General features: G+C 47.1%; 1 protein-coding gene across 2 annotated transcripts in view; it reads left to right on the top strand.

The window, feature by feature from the left end:
- Ccdc93 (CCC complex scaffolding subunit CCDC93) overlaps window positions 1–25,698 on the top strand; it is a 73,559-nt gene that overhangs the window by 13,107 nt on the left and 34,754 nt on the right. Inside the window, exons 5-11 of one of the 2 annotated variants that reach the window (XM_087906592.1) lie at window positions 1,682–1,780; window positions 3,830–3,886; window positions 13,140–13,240; window positions 17,368–17,404; window positions 17,820–17,912; window positions 18,160–18,207; window positions 19,055–19,141. In XM_087906592.1, the coding sequence (XP_087762718.1) occupies window positions 1,682–1,780; window positions 3,830–3,886; window positions 13,140–13,240; window positions 17,368–17,404; window positions 17,820–17,912; window positions 18,160–18,207; window positions 19,055–19,141 (522 nt within the window). Of the gene's footprint in view, window positions 1–1,681; window positions 1,781–3,829; window positions 3,887–13,139; window positions 13,241–17,367; window positions 17,405–17,819; window positions 17,913–18,156; window positions 18,208–19,054; window positions 19,142–25,698 lie in introns of both variants that reach the window. The other variant, XM_048443795.3, reaches the window with a different exon arrangement.

Below are 25,698 nucleotides of genomic sequence, written 5' to 3'. Positions count from 1 at the left end.
GAGGGGTGGAAAGGACTCGGTTTTCTTTAAGGGACTGGCTACTGAGAGTTTGACCATGCTCTAGTGAGTATATGGGCAACACAAATTAGACTTGGCATTTTTTTCTTTTGTTTTGGGGGAGGTCAAAAGGGTGGGAGATATTCCTGGGAAGATTGGGAAGTAAATGTGATTGGGCTGCATTATGTGAAATTTTCAATTAATCAATAAAAAACGCCTTGTTAATAATAGCAATAACAGTAATAAAACCATCACCTGTTTTGATGATGTGGCAGCCTCCCAGGTGTGACTCCCAGCTTTAGATCTTTGTAGCTGTAGATCACTGAGCAAAGGAATGTAGTGTCTCCGCGAGATTCTATGAACTCAGTTCCATCTACCTTAAATGTCACAAGAATTTAGAAAATGTCCCAATGATCCCAATGTCTGAGGCTCTCTGAGGCTCTGTCCTCTGTATATAATCTTCTACCACCTAAGGATTTCTTTTGTCTAACGGAAGGAAGAGGGGTTACGCCAAGAGTTCTCAGTTGTACTCCTTTTCACCTCGTGGCAAGCAAACAGAAAAAAAATAGTGGCATTAAGATTGGCCACTGAAGCTGGGCTGTGGTGGCACATACTTTAATCTCGGCACTCAGGGAGCAGAGGCAGGCGAATCTCTGAGTTCAGCTGCCCTGAGCTTCCAGGGTTCACTAAGAGCTCTAACATTGTGAGCTGCTTTATTCAAGTTGTAGGTCTTTGCTCTAGAATATCTATCTTGGGGCTGGGCAAATGGCCCAGCTCTTAAGAGCATTCATTGCTCTTCCAGAGGCACAGAGTCCAGTTTCCAACACACGTCACCAGTTCTCAGCCACGATGTCTCTGGGTATCGGAGATCCTGCGCTCTCTTCGGGCTTCCGCAGGCTCCCTCACTTATGTGTGTGTCCCCCTGTGCACACATACACTCGTAAATAGAATAAAGTAAATCTTTAAAAACAAAAGACTTTTGAGGGGTTGGAGAAATGTCTCAGCAGTTAGGAGCACTGGCTGTTCTCCCAGAGGATCCAGTCAATTCCCAGCACCCGCATGGAAGCCAACAGCCATCTGCAACTGTGGGTGCAGGGGAATCTGGTTTATCTAGGCAGTGCATGCACATGGTGTACAGACATGCATGTGAGCAAAGCACCCACACGTGTAAAATACAAGTAAATAGAGAGAGAGAGAGAGAGAGAGAGAGAGAGAGAGAGAGAGAGAGAGAGAATATCAAGGAACTGAGAGTGGGGATGGAGTTTGGTTGGTAGAGTTCTTCCTTAGCACGAATAAGCCCTGGGTTCCATCCCTAGTAAGGCATAAGCATTGTACTACATGCCTGTCATCCCAGCACTTGGGTTCATCCTCAACTACATAGTGAGTCTGAGGTCAGCCTGGGCTACATGAGACCCTGTCTCAAGAAAAAAAGAATGTCAAGAAACTTGCCCTTTCCACCAGTCCTGTCTGGTGATGTGGATGTAGATTTCAAACCCTGCACAGTTACTTCCCGACTGATCACACAAGGTCACCAGGGCTTAACTTCTCAGATGCCCAGCGCTTTGTTCTTCCAGTGGAGCAGTGTGTACTTGTGATTTCTCCCCACCAGGTCAGTTCAGTCATGCCAGTCTGAGTTCAGAGGCCCAGCAGTTTCACTGTCGTCTCACACTTCTTTCTTCCCCAGTGGCTGGTGAAGCGAGCTATAGAAACAAAGGAAGAAATGGGCGACTACATCCGCTCCTATTCTATCTCCCAGTTCCAGAAGACCTACAGCCTCCCAGAGGTCAGTACCTGCGCCACTCTCTTCTCTCTAGTTCACGTCTTCAGTCCTAATTTCTTTCTTTTCTCTTTCCTTCTTTCTTTTTTCTTTTTGATTTATCTTATTTGTGGTGTGTGTGTGTGTGTGTGTTTACGTGAGTGCAAGTGCCCAAGGAAGCTAAAGGAGTCATGCTCCTGGACCTAGAGTACAAAGTTGTGAACCACGTGGCACACATGCTAGGAAGTTGATTTGTGTCCCCTGACAGCAGTGAGCGCTCGTAACCACTGAGCCATCGCTCCAGCGTGCTGGGGTTTTCCCTTCTAATCTTTAATTTTACACATGTATAAGGTATCTTGATCCTGTCTACTTCCAGCTCCTTCCAACCCACCCTGGACAGACTCTAACACCTGCTCATCCCCCACCCACGCCCTCCTCCCTTACTTTCTGTTACCCACCTGGTTAGTTAGTGCTGCCTGCCTCGCAGGATATTGACTGCTCTTGTGCAGGAGGTCACAGGTGCGGTGACTTCGTGGGTGCAGCAGCTGCGTGACATATTCTGCAGCTCTTCTCCTCATCCTCCAGCTCTTGCATTCTTTCTGCATTCTCTCCTGTGCTGTCCCCTGCGCCATGCAGCAGTTGATGTACATGTCTCCCATAGGGCTGAACACGCAGCAAGCGTATATTTTTTAGCAGTTTGGCCAGTCAGAATTCTCGGTATTAACTGCCCACTGCAGAAGAAGCATCCCTGACCAAGCTTGTGTGTGCTCTTCCCTCCTTGCTGGTGTGAGTGTGCCCTGAGAGTGCTGGGGTGAGGTGCAGGTAGGTTCTCCTGCACCTCACCCTCCACTTGGCACCTCAGAACAGCCTTGTGCTTCATTAGAATTGCTCTCTGGATGGCACTGAGGATAAATCTCTACAGCTCTGTTGTTTTTAAGTTTAGTATTTGACTCAGAACTTTTACTAAATTGCAAAAGCTTGCATGTATTGTACACATGGTCATGTTCGTGTACATGTGTAGAGACCACAGATTGACATCAGGTACCTCCCTCAGTCACTCCATGCCCCTCCTTTTTTCTGTTTTCTTTTCTCTCTTATTTTTGAAGCAGATCTCCCCTGAGCCTAGAGGTTATGGACTCATCTAGACTGGCTGATCCTCCCAGTGCCATGCTTATCAATAGTGCCACCTCGCCTGGGTGCTGGGGCGTAGCCAATTCAGGGCTTTATGCCTGTGGGGTGGGTACTTTACTGCCTGAACCACCTCCTTGGCCCACAATTCTGTTTTGTAAAAAGGTTTTTAGGAGACTGCTTGTGTAGCACATTTCCTGTGGGCACAGTTTATCGTGTCTGCGGCAGTAAGATCACTAAGCACCATCAAATGCTCCAGCACATCGCTGTCTTCCATCTTCATCCCGGCCACTGCTCCATCATGTAGGCGCTGATGCTGTTCTTTCGCAGATGGAAGAACTGAGGCTTAGAGTTTAGGCTCTGGCTGGAACGTTCAGTGCTTTTAAGGACTGGGCATGCGGTGTTTGTCTGAGTCACTGAGCTCCATGGCCTCTCTCTCTTACTTACTGTAAGGCTCTGGGGTGTTATTTGTAGAGGCCCTAGCTTTTTCCCAGGGGAGATGTATTCCCCTGTATAAGAAAATTGAGAGCTGGGGAGATAGCTCCTTGGAAGCAGGAGGTACTGAATTTAATTCCTGAATAGACATTTTAAAAGGTAAATACCAGCCCTGGGGACGTCGAGGCAGGCAGGTCCCTAGGGCTCCCAGGCTACCCAGCTTAGGTTACTTAGCCAGCTTAGGACAGTGAAAGATTCTCTCCAAACAAAGGGTGGACAGCACCTGAGGAAGGGCAGCTTTGGCTTCTTCTCCCCTCCCTCCCCAGCATGCATGCACCTATGCACCTGCTCATGCATGGACACACACGGACGTAGACACACACCGTGAAAAGCAGTTTTTGTGCTAATTCGTGCCCAGCAGTGATGGGCAGTTGTTTGATAAGGGAGATTTGTATGTCCAGCTGAGTTTAGTCCTCAGTAGAACTGGTTGAATTCCTGTGTTCTATCTTGCAGGACGATGACTTCGTAAAGAGAAAAGACAAGGCCATCAAGACCGTTGTTGACCTCTCAGTAAGTCCCCTTGCCCGTGTGCCTCTGTCCCAGCACTGCATGGCCTCCAGATATTCCCTGTAGAAGTCACACGTCACCCAGGAGCCGGCCTCAAAGGATGTATGTTAGTATCCCTGCCAGCTTTACACACATACCAGGACACAGACACCCACTGGCATGCTCCAAGTCCTTAGTTCCGGTTTTAAGGGAGAACAGCTGGAGTGCACAGCCCCCTTCTTACGCCAGTGGCAGAAGTAACAACAGCTCTAGAGGACAGACCAAGAACTGGAGGTGGTGAGTGGGCCTCCCTGCCCCGCCCCTTCCCACGATGGCTTTGGGAAGACAAAGTAGCTTTGAGCTTACGCAGGAAAGTCACCATACGTGCTCTATTTGTCTTACACATGACCCCACTCCCAGTGTGGGTGGGAGCTTTGTGAAGATGCTCCGAGCCAGAGAGGGAGACTAAAGCCTCTGGCCTCGATGTAGAGCGAGTTGATCCTCTATGCCCGGTGCATAGTATCTCTTCTAGAAGCAGCATCCAGTGCTCTGCGCATCTGGTTTCTGACTTCATTGTGTCGTAGCACGTCCAGCATTCTGCTCGATCTCATTTGCAGGGATTCGACCGTCAGTCAGGGTACGAGCGTGGCTGTTAGTTCCCACCTCTCACCTTGTTTAAGACAGGGTATTTTTGTTGGTTTTTGGCTGTGTACAACAAGCCCTGAGAGTTTCTGGTGATTCTCCTGTTGCCACTGTCTATCTCTCTGTAGAAGAGCTAAGATTAAAGATTTTCAAATTAAGCTGGGTGGTAGTGGCGCACACCTTTAATCCCAGAAGCAAACGCAGTCAGATCTCTGTTATTTCAAGACCAACCTGGTCTACAAAGTGAATTTCAGGACAGGCAGGGTTATTAAACAGAGAAACCCCTGTCTCCAAAAAAAAAAAAAAAAAAATTAAAATTAAAAAAAAAATAAATCCAAAAAAAAAATCTCAAATTATACATCTGTCTGTTTGGTTTTTTTTTTTTTTTCATAGCTCCTGGGGATGTAAACTCAGGTCCTTATGCTTCCAGGTGCTCTTACCCATTGAGCCCTTACCCCAGCTCAGCTACTTTTCTGCTGTTTAAGGTAGTGCCTGTTAATAATAAGCTACCCTGGGTAGTAGTAATGTATACCTTTAATCCCAGCCCCCTTGGAAGGCAGAGGCAGGCAGAGCTCTGTGAGTTGGAAGCCAGCCTGGTCTACAAAGTGAATTCCAGGACAACCGGAGCTATTACACAGAGAAACCCAGTCTCAAAAAAACCAATAATAATAATTCATCCAGCTTAAATATCAAATGTGTGTTTAGTGACGATGACAGAGGGCTGCATTGTAAATTCAGAAGTTGAGTTTGGCTTATTCAGCTTTGTGAGCTTACTAGGGAATCTTTTCAGAAAAACAATTCTGGACTTAAATTTGTGTTGCCCCAAAGTGATGACGCTGAAAAAAACACATCACGTTTTGTTTTTGAGTCAAGGTTTTACCATGGACCCCTTGATTTCTTTGACATTGCAGTGGTCCTCCTGCCTCAACTTTCCGAGTGCCAGGATTACAGGTGTGCACCACCATACCCAACTTAGTTACACAATGTGGTAGAGTCTCATGGAGCCCGGAGGTAGCACCTGTTCCGGATCCATGAGAAGAAGGTATAATCCGTGGGAGAGCTCTGCTCATGGAGAAGATGGACATGGGATGAGGTTGGGGCTGTGTCTGGAAAAGCATGTACAAATGAGTCCTGTCTGTCTGTCTGTCTCAGCATCTCTGTCAGTTAGTATCCAGAGGCTTTGATCTATCTGTCTCAGCATCTCCATTACTTAGTATCCAGGGAATTTGATCTGTTTGTTTGTCTGTCTGTCCATCTGTTTCAGCATCTCTGTCACTTAGTATCCAGGGGTTTTGATCTGTCTGTTTGTCTTAGCATTTCCATCACTTAGTATCCAGGGGCTTTGATTTGTTTGCTGTTTTAATGTGAAAACCTAGAAGGAGAGTGGTCGTAAGTTCCAGCTGTTTGCTTGAGGAGTAGGTTGTGAGCACCTGTGGTGCCCTGGTGGCTGGGAAATGGTTTACTCACAGCTCCTAGACTGTGTCTGTTAGAGATGCTCTGATGGTCAGCTTGACCCAATCTAGAATCGCCTAGGAAGACAGTCTCAATGGAGGTTTGTCTAGAACAGGTTGGCCTCTGGGGAAGTTGTCTTCATTGTTAATTGCTGTGGGAAGACCCAGCCCGCTGTGAGCAACGCCATTCTGTAGATGGGTTTCTGGACTATGGAAGCATAGAGAAATCGAGCTGAGGACCAGCAAGCAAGTGAGGAACAGCATCCATTTCTCTCTGACAGTGGATGTGGTGTGGTCAGCTGTCCCACACCTGCCTTGACTTCCCTGCTGTGGTGGATCGTAACCTAGAATTATGAGCTATAACTCCTCCCTCGCCTAAGCACTTTTTGTCAGCGTATTCTATCCCAGCAACGGGAAGGAAACTAGAGCAGTTGTTAGGGCTGTGAGAGTGAGTGATTTACGGTCAGCGGAGGCAGCTCCCCTCGAGCTGGTTGTGTTGTGACCCACTGCAGCCTTTGAATGTAGAACCCAGGAGTTTATGTCTCTGGATTCCAATAAAGAAGTTGTCCCTGGCAATTGCAAGGGCAGCGTTCACAGGTTTGACACTTGAGTGGAGATCTCCCTGCCCTGCCATTTCAGATGTGGGCCCAGGGGTGTCTCTGTGACAGATGGAAGCAGCCGTAACCATCCCTGTGAGGAAAGCTGCTCTCTGACACACAGGCATTCTTTGTTTCAAGGGTCACCTTAACTTTTCTTACCTGTCCTTATCACTTGCCAAGGCAAAATATCAGAGCCTGCAAGGAGAGGTGATCAGAGTGAGGGGGGAGAAGCACCTAAGAGTCCCATTCGGTGTCATTTTGTCTTTATCTCTTAATGCCTTGTTAGCCATGCGCAGGTTGTTTAAACTCAATACCAGTGAGGTGGCTCTGTGATAAGGACACTAAGCTAACCACCCGAACTTGAGTCCCAGACCCTGAATCCATGGTGAAAGGAGAGAACTGACCCCCCAATTTGTCCTCTGACCTCTTCATGTGCACCATGACACATGTATGTACCCTCCCCAGCCATGCACATAAGATAAATAGTGTAATAAAAGTGTAGACTCTGCAGGGTTTGTCTCTAACAGAAACCTAGAATAGTGGGCAGAGCTTATGGAGAAGCCAGTGCTGGCCTGGCAGGTGTTTGTAGCCAAACACTCTGGCAGGAGAGATGACTCAATGGGAAATGCCCCCTAGAACCCACATGGAAAGATGGACGTGGTGACATGGGCTTGACATCCAGTTGGCAGGGGCTAAGACAGGAGGATCCCTGGCGCTGCTGGAAGACAGCCTTGCCAAATTAGAGTGTTTTGGTAAAAGTGCGAGACCCTTTCTCATAAAACCCCCCACCAGTTGTCTTTGACCTCCACCTCCAGGCTGTGGCATGTGTCTGCATCTGGGTGCATGCAGGCATATGCACACGTGCTAAATAAACAAATAAAATGTCATTTAAAACAACAACCAAACAAGGTAGGAAGCGACAGAGGAGAACTCCCAGGACTGCCCTGGAGTCTCCACAGTCATGTGCACCCCAAACACACATGTACAAAAAGAAAAAAGAGTAAGTTGATTCTGTATAAACTTATAAAATGTTTTGGTTTCTTTATGGTATATGTATGTATGTGTGGGTACCCACATGCAGTGAGTGCTCCTTCCATGTGGGTCCCAGCGATGAGACCACAGTCCTAAGGCTCAGCAGTAAAGACTTTGACCCCGAACCCCGTGGCTGGCTCTGCGTAACTTTTGAAAGTGAACATAGTCATATATCAGACAGTACTGTTTGTTGCTCTCAGACTCCAGATTGACACAATCGTGTTAACAGTGAATGAGACACGGGCATATCCTGTAAAATCTTCTAGTTCACCCTCACTCTACGGCTGGAAACCTGTCCGCGGCGGTTAGCGGCAGAGATGGGAGAAGATGCCTTTCTCTCTGAAGACGGATTTAGCGGTAGCTCTTTACAGTAGGCACGTACACTAAGTCTCGTGAGAAAATCAGCTGCGGAGGTGGCTTGTGGGCACGCGAGTGACCAGCATGTGCTAGTTAGTAAAAAAGCCTTGATATTAGAAGCCCTAATGTCTGGGGGCTAGTGCTGTCCTAGGCTAATGTTGTACTAATCCTAACGTTATCATAGGCTAATCCTGTCCAATGCTAACCTAGGTTAATGCTGTCCTGGAGAATCTATCCAAGGCCCAATACTATCCTAGAATCTTAAACAAATTATTTCATTTATTGGGGCTTGTTTTGTTCTGTTTTTTCACTGAGACAGGATCTTGTGTACCCCCTGCCCCTTGGCATCACTGTGTAACTGAGGATGACACTGAACTTCTATTATTATTATTGATTTTTATTGAGCTCTACATTTTTCTGTGCTCCCCTCCCTGCCTCTCCCTCCCCGCTTCAGCCTTCCCCCTAGGTCCCCAAGCTCCATATTTACTCAGGAAATCTTGTCTTTTTCTACTCTACTTCCTATGTAGAGTATTTATGTAAGTCTCTTAGTGTCCACATTGTTGTCTAAGTTCTCTGGGATTGTGGGTTGTAGGATGGCTTTCTTTGCTTTATGTTTAAAAGCCACCTATGAGTGAGTATGTGTGATAATTGTCTTTCTGGGTCTGGGTTACCTCACTCAAAATGATGTTTTCTAGCTCCATCCATTTTCCTGCAAAATTCAAGATGTTGTTACTTTTTCTGCTGTGTAGTACTCCATTGTGTAAATGTACTGCATTTTTCTTATCCGTTCTTTGGTAGAGGGGCATTTAGGTTGTTTCCAGGTTTTGGCTATGACAAACAATACTGCTATGAACATAGTAGAGCACATGTCCTTGGGACACGATTGAACATCCTTTGGATATTTACCCAAAAGTGGTATTACTGGGTCTTGAGGAAGGTTGTTTCCTAATTTTCTGAGAAATCGCCACACTGACATCCAATGGGGCTGTACCAGCTTACATTCCCACCAGCAATGCAGAATTGCTGTTCCCTTTTCCTCTCTCCAGCATAAATTGTCATCAGTGTTTTTGATCTTGGCCATTCTTACAGGTGTAAGATGGAATCTCAGGTTGTTTTGATTTTCATTTCTCTAATGGCTAAGGATGTTGCACATTTCCTTAAGTGTCTTTCAGCCATTTTAGATTCCTCTGTTGAGAGTTCTCTGTTTAGGTCTATACTCCATTTTTTTTTTTATTGAATTATGTGTTCTTTTAGTTACCAATTTCTTGAGTTCTTTGCTTTACAGTTTCAGAAGGTCCCATTTGTTAATTGTTTCTCTCAGTGTCTATGCTGCTGGGGTTATATTTAGGAAGTGGTCTCCTGTGCCAATGCGTTCAAGTGTACTTCCCACTTTCTCTTCTATAAAGTTCGACCCTGAACTTCTAATTCACTTCCTCTGTCCTAGTCAGCTCAATTATAGGCATGTGCTACCGCAGCCCATTCATGCAGTTCTGAGGACAGAACTCAGGTCCTCACGAATGCTAGGCAGGCACTCTAGCAACTGAGCTGCATCTCCAGCCCCTGCTTCTTTAGTATTAAGTTGAAAATACTACTGTGTACTCTGCCTCTGCCTCCTAGTGGTGTCAGAGGTGAGATGCATGCGAAGCCTCATCGGCCTGCTGTTGCTTCACAGTGCAAGCTGTCCCTTGCTCTGGGCTTCCCCGTGCTATTGTTTTGAAGTCTTTTCTTTAGCAGAATCCAATTTCCTGTCTTGCGTCATTGGCTCTCTCAATGGTAACTGAGGAGAACAGCAGTTAAGCTCAATTATGCAGCACTATTATAACAGGAGAACTTAGTAGAAATTCAATTATATACAGTCACCGTGTCAGGTTCATTCTGGTTTTCATTTCTGTATAGGTCTGGTTGGTGTTATTTATAGTTTGATATTTGTGTAGACACTGGGGCAAACTAGGAGATATTTTATGATAACAGTCCTCAAGCATCAGGCTGGATATTGTCTGCAAAAACTGAGATGGGTCAGTGAGATGGCTTAGTGGGTAAAGGGTCTTGCTGCCAAACCTGAGTTCCATCCCTATAGAGAGAACCGACTCCCTCAAGTTGACCTCTGACCTCTACATGCGCAAGCATGAGCACACATGCAGTGAATAAAAGTTGAGGATATGTATGTGACAGACACTCAGAACTTTCATAAAGAAACATAAACTAAAGTCCTGTAAGCTAGATTATCTCAAGGGAACAGCAGTTCTAACTGGAGTAAAGTGCCAATGTAAAGGGGCTGTCGCAGTACTGATCTTGGGGTCGGCTAGGGACAGTCATGTACTGGCACAGTGTCCACCGGTCCACATACAGAGCCCCAGGTAGGTTGTCCTGAGCGACTACTGACCGCCATCTCAGCAGTCAGGAAGGACATTTATTGGGGTAAAATGACAAATCAGGCCAGCAGCAGGAAGAGACTAGTGGTTACTGAACATGTTCTGTTCATGTTCACACATGTTGTCATGTTCACACACATGTGCACGTATCTTTCCACGCATTTTGTTCAAGATAGATGCCATATATGTATGCACATGTGCATATATGCGCACATTCGACCAGAAGGTAGACCACATGAAATAGCTCTGTAGTTACTGTACTGTGTGTTTATCACTAACACAGCTCGAGCCAGGCCTCTCCCTGTAGTCCCGCTGCTTTGGAGGCTGGAGCAAGAGAATTTCTTAAGACGGGGTTTGAGGCCATCCTTGGTCATAAAAGAGGGGAAATTTAAAAAAACAAAACAAAACACAAAACAAAGCTAAAACTCTAGTAATTTCTAAAGTCAACAAAAAATTACAGGGCATTTTAGTCTTCTTCAGCTTTTTGTTACTGAAGTGTAAGAGCACCTTTGTTTACAGGTGTGGCCAACTAGAGGGTTTGTCCCTGTGACAAAATCCCTCAACAGAAAGAAACTTTGACATAAAAGGGTTTATTTTGGTTTACAGTTGCAGAGGGATGGAGTCCATCATTCCTGGGAACTCATCCAGGAAGCAGATCAGTCACCTTTCATCCACACACAAAGCAGAGAGGGAACAGGAAGTAGGGCTACGCTCAAACGCACCCGTCACATACTTCTTCCATCAAGGCTGCGCCTCCTGAAGGGCCCGAGTGTTCAAGCCCTCACGCCTGTGGGGAACAGGTTACATTCAAACCACAACAACCATTTTACATTTCCAGTGCTAGGTTCTGAAAGAATTGAAGTCCCCTTCACTGTAGAGACCTTTAGGACGTTTGGTGTGTACACAGGTCTGGCAGTGTTCTGGTTTGTGGCTGGCGTTGTGGAAGGTCAGCCGTTCAGTGCCCGTTCCCGTGGAAAGCCGTTGAGAAACACAGAGGAGACATAAGCCCTTTATTTCACAACAAGGCAGCATCATAAAGACACTGTTCTTTCTCATTCTTACTTTCTGTGCATTGCTGTTTCACTTCATGCGTGTCTATGTATGAAGGCGTCAGATCCCCTGGAACTGGAGTTACTGTTATGAACTGCCATTGGGTGCTGGGAATTGAACTCAGGTCCAATAGAAGAGCAGCTATCACTTCAGCCCTAAGATATTGCTCTTCTAAAGTCATCTAGAAATTTGGTATGGTTGTAAAAAATCAAAGAGGTTGTATAAGGATCTTAACAGGCTGGTGCTAGGATAAGAATAAGAATAGGCAGAAATGTGGATAAAACAAAATGGTGAAGGCAGGAAGCATGAACATCAAACAAGAAGACTCAAGAGATGTGTTCTGTGGGGTCCAGTGTCTGTGTGTGTGTATGCATGTGGGGAGGGAGGAAGCTCCATAGTTCAGAAGTCTAGACTTTCCAATGAATAGCGCTGGGATCCTTAGTTTTCTCATCAAAATAATATGGCTTCCTTCCTTTCACAGCACAAAAAAAAAAAAATTAAGGCTAAACATAAACTATACTATGAATATACTTGGCGGCGATACCAGAATGAGGTGTTTTGTTTCTGTGTTTGCTTGTTTTGTTGTTCCTCACTTAAGAAGTAAGCTGCGTGCTGTAGTTTCCTTTCTGTTGTCACAATAAAACACCCTCACAGAAGGCGAGAGGGAGTTAGTTTGTTTGAGGCCACCACTTCAGATTGCGGTCCATCGTTATGGGGGTCAAGGCAGAGAAGCCGCAGCCACAGCCAGACCAGAGAATGAGAGCGTGTGAGCATGGTCCTCAACAGCCTTTTCTGCTCATGCAATAGTGCTCAGCCAGACTGCGGTTTCAAAGAACATTCCTCGTGGCCGTGACCACAGGCTGACCTGATCTAGACAGTTCTTTATGAGAGTATCTTCTCGATGGCTCTAGATTCCGTGGCATTGACAGTTAAAACTAACAGAATATAAAATGTGGAATTGAGGAAGCACTGCTAAAATAACCTGAGCTCGGTACAGCTCAGCACCCTCAGCACCCAAGTACAACAGCCAGATGTGGCAGGCAGTCCGTGAGTCCGAGAGTCTGTTACTGCGTTCTGCAGCTGGAGGCGGGAGGATCAGAAGTTCAAGGCCATCCTCAGCTACAAAAGGAAGGCGAGAAAGAAAGAAAAGAAGAACACAAATAGTGCAAAGGCTGGTCTCGTCAGAGAACTTCCGCCCTGGCAGGGGCGGCTTGTGGTCGGTCAGCTCGCAGGGGTGGAGGCAGCTCCAGCACAGCTTCTCACCTGAGCTTCCTAAGCCTTGTGCTCTGGTTCCCTTTCTGTTGCTGTGATAAAAACACCCTGACCCCTCCCCCCCCCAAAAAAAAAAAATTAGGAGAGAAAGGGTTTCTTTGGTTTGAACTTCCAGGTTATGGTCCATTATTGTGGGGCACTCAAGGCAGGAACTGAAGGCAGCCAATCACGGCACAGTCAGGAGCAGAGGAAGAATGCCTGGACGCATAGTGCTCAGCCTGCTGTCTCTCTCTCATGCAGTCCAAGGTTCCACCCAGGGAATGGTGACTCCCACCTTGCGGCTCAGTCCTCCCACATGGAGTAAAGCAAGCCAGACAGTCCCCCACAGACAGGCTCGCAGGGCAGCCTGACCTAGAGTCTCTGTGTCTGTGGCCCCTGATGTGAGCCAACCAGGTGTCCCCATTCTGTATTAGAGGTCTACTTCCCCTGAGTGGCTGGAGGCACCAGCCACAGTCCTGGGGAGCCTCTCATGCTCCTTGCCTTGCCTTTCTCGTCTCCTCAGGACACCTACAAGCCCCGTCGCAAGTACAGACGGCAGCAGGGAGCGGAGGAGCTGCTGGACGAGGAGTCCCGAGTCCACTCCACGCTTTTGGAGTACGGCAGGTACGGAGAAGGTGCTGGTCTGCACCGATTTCATGACACTATTTCCAAGTCAAGCTGGGGCTGGAGTGGTCACTTAGTCAAAAGTGCTTGCCTTGCAGCAGGAGGAAGTGAGTCCAGTCCCCAGAACCACATAGGAAAAGCCCCGAGTGGAGGCATACACTTGTTACCCCAGTGCTGAGGAGGTAGAGACAGGAAGATCCTGGGGCTCCCTGGCCACCCAGCCTGAACTAAGTCTACTGGGTGAGCTCCAAGCCAATGGGAGACCCTTCCTTGAAAACCAGGGTGGACCATGTCCTGAGGAACAAGGTTGTTCTCTAGCTTCTCCTTCCCTGAACTAACAAACAAAGCAAACATAAAGGCTTCTGAGTTCCTGTGCCAGCTCACTGGTTCTCTCCATTATCGGGACGCCTTTGCTTTCTTAACAAAGTCTCTTCATTTCAGGAAGGGAGGAGGGACGAACTGAAGGAAGAAGAAAAGAATGAAGGAAGGGAGGGAGGGAAGGAGGAAGGGAAATCCAGCAAGCTACCTTTCTTGAGTTAAAATTGGACAGCTGCTGAAATGGTGAAGCATGCTGATAGTCTGAGCACTCGGGAGGCCAAGGCAGACGGGTCTTTGTGAGTTTGAGGCCAGCCTGGTCTGTAGAGTGGGTTTCAGACTAGCCGAGGCTACGTAGTGAGACCCTGTACACACACACACACACACACACACACACACACACACACACACACATACACACAGAGCTAGCTGCTGCCTAATTGAGTTTATGGTCTGCAGCTATGACTTCCAGGTTTAAGTTTGTGTTCTGTGCCCGGCCTTTCTAGTTCTCTGAAACGTGGATGGTGTTGTTCATGGACTCTGGCTTCCTTGGGGAATTGGTGGTGTGAGAGCAGGGCTCGCATGTGTTTCCTGGCTCTGCTTTTAAACACAGTCCACAGAACACCTACAGAAATCCTCTTGGTTTGGGACAAAGATTGCTGTGACTAGAAAAATGAAAACTTTAATAATAAGCTTTATTATTTCTTAAAATTATTCTATCCTTAATAAAGAGTTTTACTTTTACATTCTCACTTTTTTAAAAACCACGCAAGGACAGGCTTTCCTTTGAATGCTTTGCTCAACACTGCATATTAACCTTCCCTTATGACCTATGTTCTCTACCCAGGGTGACCAATCTCTTGATGTGAGTATGTGCCTTGTGCTGCCTGCCTGTGTGTGAGAGAGTGTGCCTGCCTTGTTGTGTGGCTAACACTAACTCTTTCTCACGGGCATGTCCCCCAGTGTCTCATGGCCCCTTCCTCTGGGAAACAGTGGCAAACAAGAGGAAATGAGGCTTACTATTCTAGCTTTTCAAGGAAAGGCAGTGCTTATTGTTATTGTTATTATGGGGGGGGACAGCTTACAGGAGTCAGTTCTCTCCTCCCACCTTCATGTGGACTCTAGGAATTGAGCTTAGATCTTCGGCTCGCATGACAAGCGCCTTTACCCACTGAGCCGTCTCATCTGCCTCTCATGCTGTGCTGTTTGGTTTTGTTTATTTGCGTGTTTTGAGGTAATAGTCTGAGGTCAAGTCTCTTTCCCTCCCACAGTTGAAACTCGTGTGCTTCAAAAGCCACTGAGTTCATTCTGGTCCAAGTCCTGTGTGGTGGCGGCCATCCTCCCAACTCATCATTTGCTGCTGAGAATTGAATGTGTTTTTCAGTTCAGGGACCGTTCAGACCAGGGACATAATTTTGAGAGGGGGCAGGGACTGTACAAAGTTAAACTACATGACCCCTTGTTAAAAATGATTAGCAAAAGCCTGGAGAGATGGCTCATTAGGTAAAGTGCTCACTTTATGAGGACTGCATTTTAGTCCCCAGGACCACAGTAAAGGGCTGCACATGGTAGCATCCCTGTCCTTCCAGGGCTAGACAGGCAGCAGTAGAAACATCCCGGGCTCACTGTGGCCAGCCTAGTCTAATGGGTGAGTCCAGACCAATGAAAGAGCCTGTCGTAAAAGGAAGGTGGACAGACAGACACACATGCACGCACTCTCAAACAATAAAAGACTGTGGTGAAACCCTGATGTAGCCTATCTGTACGTGGAGTAGATGGGAGCTTCCCAGGCTGTACTGTTGAACTGAGTCACCCAGATTCAGTTGTTGACACAGAAAACGAGCTTTCACCTCACAGGGAATAGAAGATAGTTCTTTTTCTTGAGTCAAATGTGAGTGACCCTGGCTTGAATCACAGATTTAAGTTGCCCCAAATTCCCTGTTACAATATGAAAGAAGCCTCATGAAGCTCTTATAGTAATGAAACAACTACGGGACTAAAGACATTTATTTTCCACCGCATGAGCAGATGTGTGCTGTGGGGCAGGGCTGCTGTCTGGTGGCATCCTTAGCTGTGGGGTTAGTGAAACTGGAGGCAAGGCTAGCCCCAGGATGGTGTGGCTCTGCATCTACAACATTCCAACTCTCCGCAACCCTGAAATTAACTCTGAGGTAGCTTTTTCCTGTTAAATCAGCAATACTGATTGGACTACAGAGGTTGCCATAATGTTCTTTACAGAATGGTGTGCAGACCCCAGCCTTAGATTAAATCTGCTATACTTTGGGCCACTGCCCAACAATGTTTCCAGTTCTGTGACAACCTATGGCAAAGTTAGGCAATGTTATGACATTGTACTTTCTGCATTTTATTTTGTTTGTACTTTTTCATTGAACCAATATTAACACTTCAAACCATAAAAGCAGCAGCATCCGCCAGGAGAAGGGTACAGGCTTGCGCTCAGGTGATTGGTCATAGCTGCCATAGTAGGGGCCTGCGTAGGCCTAGATGGACAGGTCTTGGCACTGTATGCATGCACTACACACACGGAAACTTTGCAGACATATTTTAGAACAGAGAGCAGGTGAGGGAGAGATGTTGTCGCGCTGTGTAACGCTCTGTGTAAACAGTAGATGGAGCAAGAGCTGCTTGCATGAGGCTGAGCAGGGCCTTGGAGGAGGAAGGAAGAAGATGTGAGGAAGCAATGGGGAGACAGCATGGGAGTCCTGCATTTTGCTAAAGTGAAGGGGATAGGGGTGGTGGACGAGCAGGAGAGGTTAGGCTGCAGACCCTACACCAGCGAGTGGCGAGGGTTGCCCACTGATCCCAGACCAGGCATGTCCCAAGCAGGGGCAGAGGAAAAGCTTCATCTGTTTTTTTCTTAAATGCTTGTACACGATTTTATTCCTTTCCAAACTAAAATCTGAACCTCGATGTTTGCACTATACCTTCTGTTTTTGGGTGAGTTGTTTTTGTGTTGTGTTTGATTTTTTAAAAAAAAAATTATAGTTTTTGTTTGTTTTATGCCAAAAAAAAATAAACTAAGCTGGAATGTGTCTGTGTGCCTTTTAAATTTAAGGTTTTGTGAAGTGAGTACACATTGCTCACATTATGTTTGGGTTGTGTCTGAAAGTAAAACACGGGTGAGATTTCAAGTCATTATTGTTAGAGTCTGATTTGGACTTAGGAAAGACATTGTTTGCAGGGATGTTTTAAGGTTTTCAGCTCTCAGTGTGGTTCCGCGATGCGGTTCTTGATATGAAGATCAATGAGTGCCCTCAAAGGTTTCCCTGTACTTCCTATGCTAGCTTTCTGTGTATAGCATTAGTTAAACAGCAGATTAACATGACCGGCCATAGCCAGAGCCTGGTGGGTTATGTTTCTGGGTAAGGCATTTGAAATATTTTCTTCCAGCACTCAATAGCCTAAATCCTCTTCGGTGTTTCTCATAGAAGAATCAACCAAGCACTGGACAGAACGCTCAGTTGGTAAAATGCTTGCCACATAGCCATGAGGGCTGGTGCTCAGTCCCCACACCTACGTGAAAGCCAGGTGTAAGGTTATGTTCCTGTAAACCCAGTGCTGGGCAGGCAGAGGCAGGAGAGCACAGGGTCTCACCAGCCAATCATTTGAGCTAAACTGGTAAGCTCCAAGTTCACTGAGAGATACTGTCTCAGAAAGAGTTAGAAAGGACTAAGGGAGGAGACATCCAGTGTTGCTTACCCAGCCTCTACATGCACATATGTGTCAAAAAAAATACACTTGTTGGAATTTACTGTGATTTCTGAATAGTAATTCTTTCTCATGACTTACAGGAGATACGGATTTAGTCGCCAGAGCAAAACGGAGAAGGTAAGGAAGACCTAAATTGGGGGTGGGGGGTGGCAGCAGTTGTGGGCTGGGTAGCACGGGTCCTGCTGATCAAGCACCGGGCTGTAGGTAGGCAGGGGCCCTGGGAATGCACTGGCCACCTCTGTCCCCTGCTTGTTCATCTTGGTATTTCTAGCCTGCCAGCAGAAGCATCCCAGAGCTACAGATCAAGAATGAGTCCAGCAGGTAGAGGTGGCTGGCATGAGGCAGCTCACCAGCCCATGCCTGCCTAGCCCACTCTGGACTTTGGAACTTGACTGAAGCCACTAGATTACCTGTTCTCCTTGGCTGGGCCCCAGCTAGGTTTTCTTCCATAGAGTACACCTCTGCATGCTTGTCTTATTTCTGCTGAGTCTCCACCTCTGGTGCTCTGCTCTTTCCTCATCTTCCCTTCTAGACTGAGGACAAGAAAACCACGCTTGCCGCAGGGCTGTCGGCCACAGAGAAAACGGATGCTCATGAAGAAGATGAGCTTCAAGCAGCTGAGGAGGTGTGTGCCCTGTGGTGGCCCTCTGAGGTCCCGGAGTGGGTCGTTGGCGGGAGATTGGCTCCCATCCACAGCTCTCTCTCCAGCCGCCTCCCTCTCCTCACAGTTCCCTTTTCTGAGCTGTTATGAGGCTCACCAGTAGCCCACATTAAAGCAGCAGCCTGGGTGCCACCACAAAGCCCCGGGCAGCACCTGTTCCTGTGCACGGTCAGACCGCTCGCTCACTGCTGTTCTCTTCCTCTTTCAGCAGCGCATTCAGACGCTGATGACCAAGATGACCGCCATGGCGAGTGAGGAGGTGAGGGTTGGGAGGGGGGGAGGCTGGGCCAGGGAGCACCATTCAGAGCCCTCCTCCTGAGCCCTGCTGCTTTTTCAGGAAGATTTTTATAATGCCTAGCCTTGTCCTTGGGGCCTTCTAAGAGGGAGAGTTTAAGGCAACCGTTGGGGCGATATATCCCTGCAGGGGTGGCTAACTGGCCTCTAAGGAAGAGCAAGCGTCAGTCCTGCTTCTCTGTAACCATGGGAACCCATCTTCTGAAACCAGCTATGTAGGAGATGAAATCCTGAGTTGCCAGGGAGCCCTCTCACAGGTCAAGGCCTTTCCAAAAGAACGATTAGCTATGCCCTTGGATGGGATCGTTTCTTTGAAGATGAGGAAAGACCTGTGGGAATAAAGAGATACTTTAAGACCTATGGTTTTTTTTCTACTTCTCATCTATGAGTCCCAGGCCTCGACATGGGGATGGAGAAGAAGATGGAATCCTAGGGTACCCAGGGCATGCAGGGCAGGGAAGCTAGTCCAGGTGGCCAGTGTCTTAAGGGAAGTTAGGAGGGATACCCAGGGCCCAAGAGAAAGTTTGGTAAGGGTATTCAAGACATGAATAAGGGGATGTTAGCATAGTCACTATATGACTCAGGAGATGGAGGGGTGGCTCCAGGGGTCCCCAGGGGCCAAGGAAACTAATGCATCCGTCCGAGTGACTCAGGAGATGGAGCAGTGGCTCTGACTTCTGTTCTGAGTCTTGTGGATGAGTCAGTGGTCAAAGTTCAAATCACTTTCCTGGGTCAATACTGTGTATTTTGTAAACATACTCAGTTCTATGATGGGCAAGCGTTCCTGAAAATCAAACCTCCTTTGATTGCAGAGCCGCCTCACCGCAAGCTCCGTGGGCCAGATCGTGGGTCTCTGCTCTGCTGAGATCAAGCAGATTGTGTCTGAGTATGCAGGAAAGGTAGGTTGCTGCCTGCCAGAGCCTGGGGCTCAGGTCACACCCACAGCCTTACCCTCCTGCATCCTAGCTCCTTCCCTTTGTAACCGTGGAGTCTGACTGAATTCATGAACCACATTCGTCAGAAGCACCAGCACCAGACTTGACCATGCACAGCTGCCAGCATTTGCCCATGAGCCAAATTCATTTTATTTGGAGGGGTCCATTTTTTCTATAAATATTAAGGGAAAAAAAATGTGTCTTGAAATAGCAATCAGATCTAGTATGTCGCATCTGCGGACCGGACTGTCATCTTTTCCTCCCTGCCAGGCTGCTTGTAACACGGGCATGGCTTGGCAAGTGGGCAGACAATAGCGCTTTTGGCCATTTAGGAGATAAACTCTATAACTCAGCCAAGCCCATGGCAAAAGTTTTTCTCGATTTTATTAAAAAGTGTGTATAAAGAACAAAACCTCAGTTGTATTTCAATGTTACTTTTTTTCTCCCATTCTAAGAGGCAGAGGGACCTTAAATATTTCAGTAATACAGAATTGAATCATTTTTAAACAGTTTTAATTTTTATTTACTAATGTGTTTGTATGGGGAAGCAGATTATCACAGCATACTTGTTGGGCTCAGAGGACAACTCTATGGGATAGGTCTTTTCTTTCTCCCTTTATGGAGTTCCAGGGTTGGACTCGGAAGGTCTGGCCCCTGCAGTGAGCACCTTTACCTGTTGGGCCAACTGGCCAACCCAGTGAAGAGACATTTTGCGCATGCCTGAGTTTGGTGTGGCTGAGCCATGGCCTGGGTAAGGTCTCCCTTGTTTCATTTCCTGATGCGGTGATAACAGCCTGCACAAGAGCAGCTCCCAAGAGAAGAGACTCACACTTCTGGGTTACGGTCCACATTGCAGGGAGCGGTGTGAAGCAACTGGTCACACCACAGTCAAGAGCAGACAGCAGTCAACTACTGCGTGAATACGTGTTCAGCGCTCTCCTTTTTCTTCTGCCCAGCCCCTAGCCCCTGAATTGCTACCTGCATACTTTCCCCACTGGATTAACCCCACAAAGGAATTCCCTCATCATCATGCCCACAGGAGCAGCTAATCTAGCCAGTTCCTCATTGAGACATCCCCTTCTGAGGAGAATCTAGATCACATCTAGTTTGCATTACAATCAAGCACCAGATGGGTCTTGGGGCCTCATCCCTCCCTGGGCTGTGCTCCTAGTATCCTATCTGCCAGAGCAGTGTATTCTGTTTCTCTTGTCTCACATGCTTTGGTAATGGAGTAGTTCCACTCTGCCCTCTGCACTTAGCCTTCCGTAGTGATTGTGAAGACTGTGAAGACGGTGTGCTTGAGGAAGAGGCCTCTGTCATCCCTGAAGGGCCTCCAGGCAATGGTGCTTCCTAGCAGGACAGTGAATAGTAGCATGTCTAGGGTGGGCTGTCTTGTTTCCCCATCACCCATCTACATGTGTGCTTCTGAATGTGGATTTTCTTGTCCAACTCTCAAGAACTCAAAGGTCCTGTCTGATCAGATCGTCATCAGAGATTGAGCCAGGAAACATTCCACTTACTGTAAAAGGTTCAATAAACTCAACAGACCACAATGCATAGTTGTAGAAAGAGGAATGAAGTCAGTGCCCCAGAAGTGGCCTGGTCTCCTGTCTTTGTTCTCCTGAGTGGCAAGGCTGTGAGTCTGTTGCAGTCCCAGACTGCCGTGATCCTTATCAACCTTTAACAGGGAGGGCAACTAGATGTGTTTCTGCTCTGTGTGTGTCTGTGTTTGTGTGTCTGTCTATGTATATATTTGTATTTATCTGTGTGTCTGTGTGTATGTGTGTTTGTTAGTGTAGACATGCATGTGCAGGCCAGAGGTTGAAAATTGCTTGGTCCTTTCCTCCCATGCTGTGAGTCCTAGGGATTGACTTCAGGTTGTCAGACTTGGATGCAGGCATCTTTACCTCCTGAAACAGCTCACTGGCCTTTAACTAATCTCTCTCTCTCTCTCTCTCTCTCTCTCTCTCTCTCTCTCTCTCTCTCAGTGGTGGGGAGGTTTCAAGACAGGGTTTCTCTGTAGCTTTGGGACCTGTCCTTGAACTAACTCTTGTAGACCAGGCTGGCCTCAAACTCACAGAGATCTGCCTGCTGCCTCTGTCTCCCTAGTGCTGATCAACTAATCTCTTATTGGAATTAATACCTCATTGATTTCAGTGATTCTGGTGTATCGGTCTGTCCTGGTTTTCCATTTTTATTCACTTACCTTCATACTGTTTGTCAAATATCTTTGTTTCACTGTGACACACTTAAGCTGTACTCTGCTTTCGTCTTTTCTAAAGGCTCTAGTCGTGGTAGCCTTATCTCCCTATGTCATCACCCAACACTCTGAATGTTCCAGAAGGCCGCCCAGAGCCTTTTAGTGTCAATGTCTAACTTTTGCAGTACGTCCATCTCTGTTTTAACAGAGGAATCTTACTGTGGTTTGCAGACAGCGTAGCAGTTTGACTGTCCAAAACTACTCTGAGCCCACTAACCGCAAAAGCCAGTATAGAAGTCAAGAAAGAAATAAAGAAGCCAAGCCAGGGCATGCGCAAGGTCCTTGGAAGTGCAGGAAGGGGCAGCCCTAATGCTGCTCCTCACCCACCACCCACCTTCTTGACCCCCTGTGCTTGCCAACTAAGTCAGCCTTAACTGATATCTCTGTAGGATCCTGATGGGGTCCTCGAGGGCTCTGTAGGTCTGACTGTGTAGGTAGATCTATCCTCTGGAAACACAGTCTGATGCCCTCTTTGGTAGGTAGTTTGTAACCTGTTAGCTCACAACTTTCCTTTTATGTGTGTGTAAATGATGTGTGCACATAGGTGCACAGCATGTGGAGATCAAATGGCAACCTCACAAGTTGGCATTCACATTCTACATTGTTTGAAGGAAGTTTCTCTTGTTTCGCTCTGTGCCGGGCTATACAGACTTGCTGATCCCTTTGCTTCCAGAAAATTTTGCTATTTCCACCTGTAGGAGTGCTGAACCATCCCCCGAGCCCAACATTTGTTTTAACTCTAAAAGATTATTTAATTCTTTCTCTTTTACACTTTATTAATTTGTGTACTTGTGTGTGCTTGAGGGGCGGGGGTGCATCTCCACTTGTGGAGACCAAAGGCAACGTTCCAGACTTGGATCTCTCCTCCCCTCATGTCAGACATGGTGACAAGTGCCTTTACCCAGTGAACATCTCATTGGCCCAAGATTTTGATTCTTCCAAACTGTCTTCTTGCTTACGGCCCTCCTCCATCACCGTACTTACTTAGTCCTGTCTGTGGATGTGCGCATGGACTACACTCCATTGTTTATCTGAACAAGTCACTGAATATTAAAGAAGTGTACATTAGATCCCTTTTTCAGATGAAGAAAGTGTAGGTTATGGAGGCTTCGTTATTTCTGCGTTCCTGTGCAACTCTAGAACATTCCTGGTTCAAATGTCAGACCATCTGCCTTAAGAGCAGTGGTTCTTGGCTTCCCAATGTTGTGACCTTTAATAGAGTTCCTCATGTTGTGGTGATCCCAGTCATAAAATTATTTTCATTGCTTCTTCATAACTGTAATTTTGCTACTGTTCTGAATCATAATGTAACTATTTTTAGAAATAAAATTTTGCCAAAGGGGTGGTGACCTACAGATTGGAAGCCATTGTTTTAAAACCTGTCTCCTTAGCCAGATGGAAGGTCACTGGGGGAGGTGGAACCCTGTGTGCCATCCATGGGTCTCACTCCCGAGTCTACAGTGACACATGCTTCCTCAGGTGCGCTCACCATGCCTCCAGCTGCCTTGGGTGCTGTTTTGGGAAGGGGTGAGTATGCTGGGAATGGACCACAGAAGTAAGGGAACCCGGTACAGCCTGGGCTCACACAGCATCTCAACAAGGCTGCTGGGCACTGAAGTTTCTTACTTTTTTTTAACTTTTATTATTATCATCATCATCATCATCATTATTATTACTATTATTAATGTGTGTGTATGAGAGAGAGATGGGGGACACGTGTACATGTTCTACATGTAAAGCCAGAGGACAACTTTGTGGAGTTGGTTTTCTTTCTCCACTTTTAACTGAGCTCATTAACATGGGGATCGAACACAGCTCATTGGGTTTGTGTGGCAAGGGTGTTTTACCACTGCGTCATCTTTTTGGCCCACGAAAGTTATAGAAGGGGTAGCTAATGGTTTTTTCTGTCACAACAGAACATTTTATAACATTCTCATGTAGCTATCTTTAAAATAAACCATCTCAGTGCCAGAGAGATGGCTTATCCAATAAACGCACATGCCACCAAGTCTGATAATCATGGTGGAAGGAAAAAACTGGCTCCCAGAAGTCGTCTTCTGATCTCCATCCATGTGCACACATGCACAGCATCCCAGCTGTCCCCATCGTCATCTCATTGCTGTGTGGAAATGTGTTTCTAGGTCCTCAAAAGGTGTATTTATAGAAGGTGTTCTTTCCCTAATGGGTCTTGGAAGGCCCGCTACTCCTGACCTTTTGATTCTGAGGACTGTGTTCTGGCAGCTGGTCAGAAACTCACCTGTGTCTTGAGAGCACTCTTGCCTCAGCAGATGATTAGACCTGGGGTTGGTCCAAGGGTACATATGCAAAAATACAAAGGAAAAATCCTTCCCCATTGCTACAGTAGCTAAGCACAGGTTTGCAGATGCGAGTCACATATACATACACACAGTGATTTTTATATTAGATATTAATGAAATGCATTATACTTGCATTTTTGACAAAACCATACATGTATATAATGTATCTTGCTAGTTCACAGCCCTCTCCCACTGAACCCTTCTTCCCAACAAGCCCTCCTATTTTGTTTTGTGTTTTGCTGTTGTGTAAGTGTGTTCCCTCCTGCTGAGTGTAACTAAGGCTGCCTGGGCACACACAGATGAGGAGCGTGGGCAGAGCTTTCCAGGGGCTGCACAAGTGAGGAAAGTGGCCCTCCCTCCCTCAGCAGCCATCAACTGCCAGTGGCTCCCTGGGTCTCCAGGTGAACTCCTCCCCTCCCCAGGATGGAGACTTGACCGGCTTGATCTTATGAGGATCTTGTGCCGGTAGCCACAGCCTTCTGAGTTGGTCAGTGTAGTGGGAGACAGTCTCACGGAACTCCCTGCCATCTTTCTCTTCCTGTACACCTGCCTCCTGTGCTCTCAGAGGGAGTGATGTCCATGTCCCGTGTCAGGCTGAGCACTCAGCAGTCATCCACGTTTAGTACTTTGCCCAGGTCACATGGCAGTGTGAACTGGCTGGAAAAGAATGCCTTTGGAGTTCTGTCATTCACTCGCCTCTCCAGAGTGTGAGTGACGGCAACCCAGCTGCTGGAGCATGCAAGAGAGAGCCTTGTGTTGCCTGGCTCCCTCCTGGGGTCCTGGAGACTCAGCACTTGTCGTGGCCCTTTGCCTGTGCTTGCCATTTTCTTTCTCAAGGCCTTGCCTGGGAGCCTGGCCACAGACTGTTTCAGTCGTACCATCTCTCCCCTATCTTTGTATCAAATCCTGAGCTATTCATCTCTGCTTGACAGGCTCAGGCCATTTATTTTCTCTTCAGGCCATTTGTTGTGTTCTGTGGTTGGCAGTGCACTGGGGATGGTGATTTCCCACAGGAGCAGGCTGCTGTTGTGAAATTAGCACATGGTGCCTGTCCCCCAGAGGCCCTCAGGACATCTGTATGCTAAATCTGATAGGATGGAGCCAGAAGGAAAACCTTAATGCTTTATCTACCCACTTGTGTCTCCTGTCTTCGTGTTATTTAACTGCTCTAGTTCTGTGACTTGGCCACTGTTTCTGGGTTATGTATTAGAGCTTCTCAGACAGTTAGTTCTAAAGGCAACTCGGGGCCTCTGGAGGTGGCTCAGTCACACAAGTGTAAGGACCCGAGTCCGCATAAAAGATGGGTGTGTTGGGCACATTTGTAATCTCAACCCTGGAGAGGAAGAACTGGGGGGATCCCCGGGGCTCCCTGGCCAGACAAACAGCTTACACTGATCAGTGACTCCAGGTTCCAGTGAGAGACCCTGATTCAAAGAGAAAACAGTGAGGAGCTTCTGAATGACACTCGGAGTTCATCTGTGGCCTCCACACACAGGCATACATGTCCACTCATGTGCACGCATGCATGCATGCACGCACACACAATGTTAAGAAGAAGCAGAGAGACCACCAGGGAGAGTGGATGGTCACATTCCATGGGAACACCTCAGAAGATCACTTCCACACTGTTGTGTGCCCAGAGGACAGCAGGCAAGGCAGTGAGAGACACTGACATCCTGACATCCTGGTAGAGAAGAATTGTAGGTGCTCCTGCATAAGTTGAACTGTCGTGTGTGTGTGTGTGTGTGTGTGTGTGTGTGTGTGTGTGTGTGTGTGTGTGTGTTTCAGTGTTAGCAGACCTGGTTTTCTTGTCTGTTCCTGCTGGCTTAGGGTCATAGTGCTCTGACTTCTCAGAGTGCTTGTAAGGAGTTTTAAAATTAAATGTACATGTTAGGGTTGGTTGTACATGCCATGGTGAACACACGTGGATGTGTGCACTCACA

The sequence above is a fragment of the Myodes glareolus genome, chromosome 5, assembly GCF_982192425.1.
Source record: "Myodes glareolus chromosome 5, mMyoGla1.1, whole genome shotgun sequence".
Classification (NCBI taxonomy): Eukaryota; Metazoa; Chordata; class Mammalia; order Rodentia; family Cricetidae; genus Myodes; species Myodes glareolus.
Note: the sequence above shows the minus strand (reverse complement) of the source record. Positions and strands in the feature narration are given on the sequence as shown.